Source organism: Panthera tigris, chromosome C1 (genome assembly GCF_018350195.1).
Source record: "Panthera tigris isolate Pti1 chromosome C1, P.tigris_Pti1_mat1.1, whole genome shotgun sequence".
Taxonomy (NCBI): Eukaryota; Metazoa; Chordata; class Mammalia; order Carnivora; family Felidae; genus Panthera; species Panthera tigris.
In genome coordinates this window covers 13906365-13916003 of record NC_056667.1, presented here as the reverse complement: position 1 = coordinate 13916003, position 9639 = coordinate 13906365, and the positions used below count along the sequence as shown (strand labels likewise).

Sequence of the window (9639 nt, the reverse complement as noted above, 5' to 3'; positions counted from 1 at the left end):
ATGCTGAGCGCCTTGCGTCGCGCTGTGGCCCGAGGAGCCGTCCGCTGCACCCGAGGTCCCCGGGTGCCCGAGGCTCGCGCCGCCACCGCCATGTCCCGGCCGCTGTCTCCACCGCGAGCCGCCTCGGGGCCCCCGGTCCGGCCCGCCACAGTGCTGGGCACCATGGAGATGGGGCGCCGTATGGACGCCCCAGCCAGCGCCGCGGCCGTGCGCGCCTTCCTGGAGCGCGGCCACACGGAGCTGGACACGGCCTTCATGTACAGCGACGGCCAGTCCGAGAGCATCCTGGGCGGCCTGGGCCTCGGGCTGGGCGGCGGCGACTGCAGAGGTAACTTGTACCTCCCCTGCACCGTGCGGCGCCCAGCCGGCCCCAGCCACGCGTCCCCTCCCGGGCGCCGACCTCCCGGCAGCTCCGTGAACGTCTCGCCCCGTACAGCCGGACAGTGCGTTGTCCTGATCTCCTTCCCCTCCCCTTCTCTTTCCTCTGGAGGTTGCAGCTCAGGAACCCCGAGTCTTACCCTGAGCCTGGTCTAGTTCTTCGCTTCCTCCCCGCCTTGCTTTCTTGGGGCACCTCTTCTGCGGGCACTGGTCTCCAGAGAGAGCTCTGCAGTACCCCCTCCAACCCTGTCGAGTGCCCCAAAGCGGGGCCCCAGTAGCTCCACCTCCTCCCTCTCCCCATTGCCCTCACGGCCCATGGCTCTCTAAGCACCCTCTTCTCATCCTGGTCTTTCATCAGTCCCTAGACTTTGCTCTCTTTAGTTGGCAGTACCCTGGCTCCCAGAGAGCTGCAGCTAGACCACAGAGCAAGCTGGGGGAGCAGGGGTGGAGTGGGGAGATTCGTTATGGGGCTATAGGAGGGAAGGTGGCTCTGACCCACCCACAGGGAGCTTAGAGTCTAATAGGGAAAGTTGAAGCCCAGAGGAGGAAGCACTTTGGGGGATTATGGGGTCAGGGAGAGGCCTATGGAGGGTTCAGAGAACACTGGAGCTGGGCCTTAGAGGACCAATAGTAATTTACTGGGACGATAACAAGAGAAAGGGGCATCAAAGGCTGAAGGTACGGCTGTGCAGACCAGGCTTGGAAATGCAGTGTCTGGAATGTGGAAGGACGGCCAATAGACAGGTGTGGCTTGAGTGGAGGATGTTTGTGCATGGGAGGGACTGCCCTTCATTAGCCTGATGCCATTGGATGTGCCTAGGAGGGTACCTGGCATGTGGTGAGGCCCAGTAAACGTTTGCTGTTATTTTTACTACCTTACTCTTTTCAGGAGCCCCCTCTGGGCCCTCCTTGGAGTCATAGCTTGGTGGACCTGGAGGAACAGAATGGGAACCTGAAATCAGACCCACGCTTTCTAGTTAACCTGCCTGCCCCTCCTTAACGATGAAGGTTTTGTTTCTGAATTGGTTTTTCTCCTCCAGCCCTTCCCTGCTTGCTTCGTTGAGTACAGGCGTTCACTGAGCCAAAGTCCACAGGTTGAACTTGAGGCAAAGTTCACACCAGGAACACAGAGGATTTGAGCAATGTAGGGAAATGGAGACAATGTGGACAAGAAGCGATGGGACTTATTCCCTCCCACATCCCAAGTAGTCTGGTGACTCCCCTGTGACCTGCTGATTTGCCTTTGCCCTGTGTGAAAAGTGTAGAATCCAGCCAGTTAAGGCCCTTCTGAGCTGCTTGCATGGCAAAACACTGTCTTGTTCTCTGAGTCTGAAGGGGAGAGAGATCTGTAATCACCTGCTGCCTTTGCCTTTGACCTGTCTCTCAGATTGGAGTGTGCCAGTGATGCCTGTTCGGGCAGCTCCGTCTCTCCAGGGTTCTTGAGGCAGCCTCTTGTCTCCTGTTTCCAGGCCCACTCTTTTAGTTGTCTCCCGACTACAGACACTGTGAACATGGCTGCCTTTGGTGGATGGTATTTGAGAAAACCATTTGTGATTAGGTCTGTGACCCTTCTCTTGTCCCATGTCCTGCCGCTCCCTGCCTGGAGTTGATGCTCTTAGAACTCAGCATTGCAGGGATGGCCCTCCACATACTTTTCTTTTTTCTTTTCTTTTCTTTTCTTTTCTTTTTTTTTTTTTTTTTTGCCTGTGACTTTGCCTGCATTCCCACGCTCTGGAATGTGCTTCCTATCCTCCCATGTTGGCTGTGACTCATTTTTAGAGACTCAGCTCCTGGGTCATCCCTATAGGAAGCCTTCCTTGGAATTCTCAGAATGGCCACAACCCTGTGCTCTGGGCTCTTTTAGCACCAGGTGCTTATCTCTACTGTGTCATAACATCACCTTTTAGACTGTGAGCTCCTTGAGGGCAGGGAGCAAGTGTGCCTCTAGTGCTGGGCCTGGCACAGCCAGCAGTTTGGTGAGTAATAACAGTGATTAAAGCAGCAGTGAACACTGAGAACTTACATATTTAATGCTCATGATCTCCCTATGAGACAGTTCCATTGTTCCATCCCCATCTTACAGATTAGCAAATTGAGGCTCAGAGATCTTAAATAATTTAGACAGGGGCACACAATAAGCCTCTTAGCCATTGCACTCTCTCCTCAAAGTGAAAATCGCCACCAAGGCCAATCCCTGGGAAGGGAAATCGCTGAAGCCTGACAGTCTCCGGACCCAGCTGGAGACATCACTGAAGCGGCTGCAGTGCTCCAGGGTGGACCTCTTCTACCTGCATGCCCCTGACCACGACACCCCCGTGGAAGAGACGCTGCGTGCCTGCCACCAGCTGCACCAGGAGGTGAGGCCAGCCTCCGAGCTCCAGGAAGTGGTCTGCCGGTCCTCTCCTTGGCCTGCCGTTGCCCAGGAGAGTGGAGGCACCAGGGGAGTCCCAGAGCAGAGCTGGGGGCAGACCCCGCTCCCGGGGTCCCCACCCCTGTCTCCCCTTTCTAGAGTCCTGGGCCGTGGCGGCTTCTGACTGAGGCCTCTCCTCTGCAGGGCAAGTTTGTGGAGCTTGGCCTCTCCAACTATGCTGCCTGGGAGGTGGCCGAGATCTATACCCTCTGCAAGAGCAGCGGCTGGATCCTGCCCACTGTGTACCAGGTGAGGGCCAGGGCTGCAGGGCCCGTCCGCGGGGCTGCTGCTGACCCCGGGTTCCCCTGGCCCCTCCGACTGCCTCCTGTGCCCTCTCCCTAGCAGTCACTCCCCTGCCGACAGCCTGTAGAGGGCTGCCGGGTGCCATGGGGATGAGGTGCCGGCTCCTCAGCTTGACCCACGGGCACCTGTGGGCTCTGGCCCTGGCTCCCCTCATGGCCCGCGTGTGCTCCTTGGGCCCTTCCTTCCCGCCCTGTCTCTGTGCGTCAGCCTGGACCACTCCTCCCCTTCTCCCTGGTAGAAGTAAGCGCTCAGGCCCCGCTTAGATGGCCCGTCTCGATACCCCAGAGAAGCCTCCAATATCAAGACTTCATCTTCGTGCATTCAGAGTGTTTGTAAGCATCTACTGGGATCACAGAACTCGCCTTTATTCTGTCTTTATCTGTGTGTATGTGGGGGTTTTTCTTGTAAAGAAGGTTCTTTTTTTTTTTTTTTTTAATGTTTGTGTATTTTTGAGAAAGAGAGAGTGAGCAGGGGAGGGGCAGAGAGAGAGGGGGACAGAGGATCCGGAACAGGCTCTACGCTGACAGCAGTGAGCTGCTGCGGGGCTTGAACTCATAAACCGTGAGTTCATGACCTGAGCCGAAGTCGGACGCTCAACCGACTGAGCCCCCCAGGCGCCCCTGTGTGTGTATTTTTTTTAACTGAAGTATAGTTGACACACAATGTGACATTAGTTGTAGACGGACGACATACTGATCCCGCTAGTCTCTGTGCTGTGTTATGTGCATCATAAGCATGGCTACCACCTGTCAACACATAACGCTGTACATACTGTTGCCTGTATTCTCTCTGCTGTACCTCTCGTCCCTGTGACTTCTTCGTTGCATAACCGGTACCCTGTACCTCCCGCTCCTTTTCATCCCTTTTTGCCCATCCCCCACCCCCTCTCCTCTGACAACTGGCAGTTTGTTCTCTGTATATGTGGGTCTGTTTCTGCCTTTTTTTTTTTTTATTTTTTAATATATGAAATTTACTGTCAAATTGGTTTCCATACAACACCCAGTGCTCATCCCAAATGTTTCTGCCTTTTTGTTTGTTCGTTTGATTTTTAGGTTCCACGTGTAAGTGAAATCATATGGTGTTTGTCTTTCTTTGACCTATTTCACTTAGCATAATTCTCCGTAGGTCCTTCCATGTTGTCACGAATGGCAAGATCTCATCGTTTTTTATGTGGCTGAGTGATACCCCGTTGTGTATATGTACCACATCTTCCCTTCTGCATTCATCTATTGACAGATACTTACTTCTGTGTTGTTTTTTTTTTTTCCTTCTGTGTTTTGAGCTTGACTCTAACATCTGTGAGAGGCAGAGGCAGAGACCTGGCTGGACTTACTTGTGTTTGGGAATGCAGCGTCCAGCCCACGGCTGGCAACAATAGATATTTGTGCAATGATATAGTCAGTCGGGTTTCCCTGCCTTGGATCCAGCACCGTCTCCCCAGCCTCTGCCACCACTAGTGATTTGGGAAATCACTGCTGAAGTCCTGGGCAGGTTTTGACTGACAGTTTTAAACGTATTTTTGGGATGCTTATTTATTTTGAGAGAGAAAAAGAGACAGAGAACCAGAAGAAAAGGGGCAGAGAGAGACGGAGACACAGAATCAGAAGCAGGCTCCAGGCTCTGAGCTGTCAGCACAGAACCCAATGTGGGGCTCAAACTCACGAACCGTGAGATCATGACCTGAGCCGAAGTTGGACACTCAACCGACTGAGCCACCCAGGCGCCCTTTGACTGACAGTTTTAAAAGAAGGCTGGGGTCTCTTCCCTGGACACAAGCACCCTCTCCATCTGGCTCTTCTGTCTGCAGGGCATGTACAACGCCACCACTCGGCAGGTGGAAACGGAGCTCCTCCCCTGCCTCAGGCACTTTGGATTGAGGTTCTACGCCTACAACCCTCTGGCTGGTATGGGCTGCCGTGTGGACAGGCTCCCCCTGGGCGGGAGGGCATTCCCGGCCCCTGTGTCTGCCTATTCCTGACATAGTAGATGCCCGGCCCAGGACCTGGGAGGCTGGGCTGGGTCCTCCGGCTCTCCTGGGTTCCCTGCCGTCTCACCCCTCAAGTCCAGAACAGCCTCTGGGAACAGTGCGAGCCAGCAGATCTGATGGCAGTCTTCCCGCAGGGGGCCTGCTGACTGGCAAGTACAAGTACGAGGACAAGGACGGGAAACAACCCATGGGCCGCTTCTTCGGGAATACCTGGGCTGAGACCTACAGGAATCGGTGAGCTGGGGGTGGGCTGCGTCAGGATGGGTGGGGCACGGGGTCCCCCTTATCTGAAATGGAGAGCTTCTACGCTGCTTTCCCGGGGTCCCAGGTCTTCCCCGCTGCCTGGACCTACATCTCCTGACCTCTGGTGTTTCTGGTGTTCTCTGGACCTCTGTGAATAAACGAGGATCCCTGCCCCTTAAGCCAGGCCCTCCAAGTCATAGCTTTTCCCTGAGAAGTGCTTACCACTTGCCAGGAAGGAAGGAGCGAGCCCTGGGTTGACACTCACGGGGCTTGTGGCTGAGTCCTGCCCCCCCCCCCCCCCGCTCCCCCCTGTACTGGTCACCTCTGCTTCACTAGGTAAGGTAAGGGTAGGGCAGCTTTACGAGTTCAAAAGAACTCCTAAAGAGGTTAAAGGTGGGGTCTCTGGTGAGGTCCCTCTGACTGCCTCCCGCGCCCAGTCGTTCTGCTGCCCGATAAAGCGGGAGAAACACTGGTTCTGCTGCCGGAGAGACGCTGGTCCCTCCTCACTGCAGAGTTAGGTGGGCACAGCTGCTGTGCTTGGCGTTTTGGCTGTAGCCCCGCTGTGACCCCATGTTATTGACCCTTGTGCCACCCCCTTCACCTGCCCAGCTTCTGGAAGGAGCACCACTTCGAGGCCATTGCCCTGGTGGAGAAGGCCCTGCAGGCTGTGTACAGCCGCAGCGTCCCCAGCATGACCTCGGCCGCCCTCCGGTGGATGTACCACCACTCCGGGCTCCAGGTAAGCCGCCGTCCTGGACGTGCTGCTACTGCCCTCTGAGGACAGCCAGACTTACCCCTAGGTGACTTCTAAGTTGCTTCTGCCGCTTCTTTTTTTTAAGATTTTATTCTGGGGGCTCCTGGCTGGCTCCGTCGGAGGAGCAGGTGACTCCTGATCTCAGGGTGATGAGTTCAGGCCCCTACATTTGAAAAAAGAAAGAAAGAAAAAAAAAAGAAAAGATTTTATTTTTAAGTAATCTCCACAGTCACTATAGGGCTCGAATTCACAACCCCGAGACCAAGAATCACATGCTGCCCCCACTGAGCCAGCCAGGCACCCCATCTAAGTAGTTTTGTCCTCTGAAGTTTCTTTCGGCCCCATCCCTGATGGTGAGCGATTCTTCCATTGTTCTTAGTGGATGTCTGAGCCCCAGACCCAGGATGAGAGCTTCACAAACATGTATTTAGTTAGTACTTAGGCCTTAGGAAGTGGTGTTCTCCATGAGGGGATGGGTTCACACAGCCAGGAAGGGGGCAGAAAATCTCTCCAAACTCATTAGTCTCACTCTGTGGTGGGACCTCGGGTTTCCCCTCTCTCTCTCTCTTGTGTCCCCTGTCTTCTCAGCTAAAACTTTTCTCCTGTATCAGCCTTATACATACAGTTGCACGGGGTCTGCCGTATACATGGTAGTTTCTCAATAAATGGGGGCTAAGCGCTTTACATAATTTCTCATTCCCATAACCACCCTGAAAATAGAGAAGACTGAGTCACAGACAGGTGAGGTAAGTAAGCCAAGCTTACACAGCTGCCGGGTGGCGGAACGGGGCTCTGAACGTAGGTCTGTCCGAGGATGAGCAGTATGACAGCGGAGGGAAAGAAGACAGGGTTTGGAGTCACATAGTTGAAATTGTGGAAGGCGCCTCAAGTTCTTTGCGGAACTGTGCACGGCGTAAATAAACTTCAGAGCCCGAGTCTCGGCAGGGGCGGGGCTGGGAGGGAGGGCGTGTGGCTGGAGTCACTACAGCACATGAGATGTTCACCCGCGGCCGTCTCCCCTTGCAGGGTGCCCACGGGGACGCAGTCATCCTGGGCATGTCCAGCCTGGAGCAGCTGGCACAGAACTTGGCGGCAACTGAGGAAGGGCCCCTGGAGCCCGCCATCGTGCAGGCCTTTGAGCAAGCCTGGCACCTGGTTGCCCACGAATGTCCTAACTACTTCCGCTAGGCCGCACCCTGGCCCGAGCTGCCAGAGGTTTCTCTCCTTTCCGTCACATCTTCTGTTCTCTCACCCTGACCAGTCTGCCTTAAGTTGATTTAGTGTGGTCTTTTTGATCATCTGGATCAATGCGTTATTTTTCTAGATTCCCATCTGGTTCCTAGTTGCCCTCAGAATGTGGAAATGCTGGGGCTGTGGTCCCCTTGGGAAGTTCCTGTCTGAATAAAGCAGGCACTTGACCTGGCTGTAGCCCAGGCCTTGAGTAAACCCCATGAGCCTGTCTCCTTGACTTATTTGCGACCAGTTTTCATCCTGCCTAGGGGCTTCCTGCGAGAGGGGCAGAACCATGAGATGGAGTCTCCGGAGGGCAGAGGTACAGTGCAGGCTGCCCTCTCGAGGGTCTCCCCTGCCTTCTGTCCCAAATCCAGCCTGAACTCTTAACAGCAGGTTTGAGCTGGCCCTCACTCTGCTGTACACAAAGGAAGAAAAGTAGGCCATACACCCTGAAGGGCATTTTCTCTTATTCAGAATCTCCTCATGAAATGGAGGTACTTAGAATCATCAAGGCCAAAACCTTCCATTAGAGTCTCCGCCAAGAAGAATAAAGACGCTCCCAGGCACCTCCTAAGATGCTGCGGAACATTTTTCGCAAACTCAATTTCAGGAATGGCTTTACTCTTAGTGAAAGCCTCCTGTCTCCTTGTCATCTGTAAGACACTCAGCCTTAGCCCTGGGTCTCGTGCTGCTGGAAGTGTGGCATGGGCAGCCAGGGGCCCCGTTTCCCTCCTCCAAGCAGGAGGCACCCAAGGCTGGAAAAGAAAATCCCAGGTCTGATGGCTGGGATTTGAGCATTCCCGGTGTGGAAATACCGGTTTAGCTCTGGGCAAGGGAGGCAAGCAGCAGAAGTCAACACTCTGAGCTTGCTAAACGTGAAGTAAGGAAAGGGGCTTAACTTGGAAATTCTAGACCAAACCACCCATCAGGCTCTTTGTTCTAAGAAATGTCCCATTTGTCAGCTAGAGGGAGACACCTTGCAGACAAAATGTCATTCTCTACAAAAGCAGTCACCCTTCTTTGTCTTCACCCACAATAAAATGGATGGTTCCCAGGCACCTGGGTGGCTCAGTAGGTTGAGCCTCCGACTTCAGCTCAGGTAATATTCTTACAGTTTGTGAGTTGGAGCCCCTCATCAGGCTCACTGCTGTCAGCACAGAGCCTGCTTCCGATCCTTGTCCCCCTCTCTTTCTCCTCTTCCCCCATTCACAGTCTCTCTGTCTCTCAAAAGTAAATAAACATTAAAAAAAAAAATTTAGGGGCACCTTGGTGGCTCAGTCGGTTAAGCATCCAACTTTAGCTCAGGTCATGATCTCGCGGTCCGTGAGTTCCAGCCCCGCGTCGGGCTCTGTGCAGACAGCTCAGAGCCTGGAGCCTGCTTCCGATTCTGTGTCTCCCTCTCTCTCTGCCCCTCCCCCACTCACACTCTGTCTCTCAAAACTAAATAAACATTAAAAAAAAATTTAAAACACAGGTGTGTAGACTTTTGTGTGAACATAGGCTTTCGGGGAGTCATATGGTAAACTTATGTTTAATTTTATAAAAACGCAATGATCTTTTTTAAAGGTTAAACAAATGTGTTTTGTATTCACCCACGTTGACCACCTCCAGCACCCCTCATGTTTTGTGTGGGTAAATTCGAAAATCGAATTCCTTCGGTCTACAAATACTTCTAACAGTGGAAGTTTGCTGTGAATGCTCTGTCCCTCTGCTTGTCTGAACAGAGCCTTTATTTTGCCTTCATGTTGGAAAGGTATTTTCGCTGGGATAGATTAATCCGAGCCTGACTGTCTCTGCTTGTCACTCCACAGGGCCTCGGGCCAAAGCCTTTGGCAAGTCGGAACTGGAGGGATCACACACCCACTTCTGGGACCGCATGGCGGCGGGACAGCCCCGAGAGCCTCATTCCCCCAGCCAAGGCCTCTCACATCAAGACACTTTAGCGCGTAGGAAAACCCCCTCCGGAACGACGCCGGGCCCCCGGAACAGTTCAGGGCGAGGGGAGGCCGAGGGAGGTGGGGAGACGTGGCAGCGAGGCCCCAGGAGGGCCAGCCGTTGGCCTTCGGGTTCGCTGGAAACCCTCAGAACTAGTTCAACCCTCCGGACCAAGGGCCGAGACCCGCCTCAACCAAGCGCACGCGGTCCCCAAAGCCCTGCCCCCTTCGGCCTCCAAACTCCGCCCCTAACGCCGGTGGGCGTGGCCCGAGACCCCTCATGGCGCTGACTCCCACCGCCCCCCGACGGCAGCGCTCCACGCCCCGGGGGCGCCAGAGTGGCCCGCCGCCGCCAAGTCCCGGCCCGTGTTGCCGCGCGGGCCCCTTCGGGGGCGCC

The 9639-nt window shown here is 54.6% G+C and overlaps 1 protein-coding gene across 1 annotated transcript; it reads left to right on the top strand.

Moving 5' to 3' along the window:
- On the top strand, positions 1 to 7526 carry LOC102957112 (aflatoxin B1 aldehyde reductase member 2). The gene is made up of 7 exons (XM_007083831.3): positions 1 to 328; positions 2548 to 2735; positions 2933 to 3037; positions 4899 to 4995; positions 5213 to 5312; positions 5931 to 6060; positions 7102 to 7526. The coding sequence occupies exons 1-7, from the start codon at positions 1 to 3 to the stop codon at positions 7261 to 7263; spliced, it is 1110 nt and encodes a 369-aa protein (XP_007083893.2). The 3' UTR covers positions 7264 to 7526.
- Positions 7527 to 9639: the final 2113 nt, after the last annotated feature.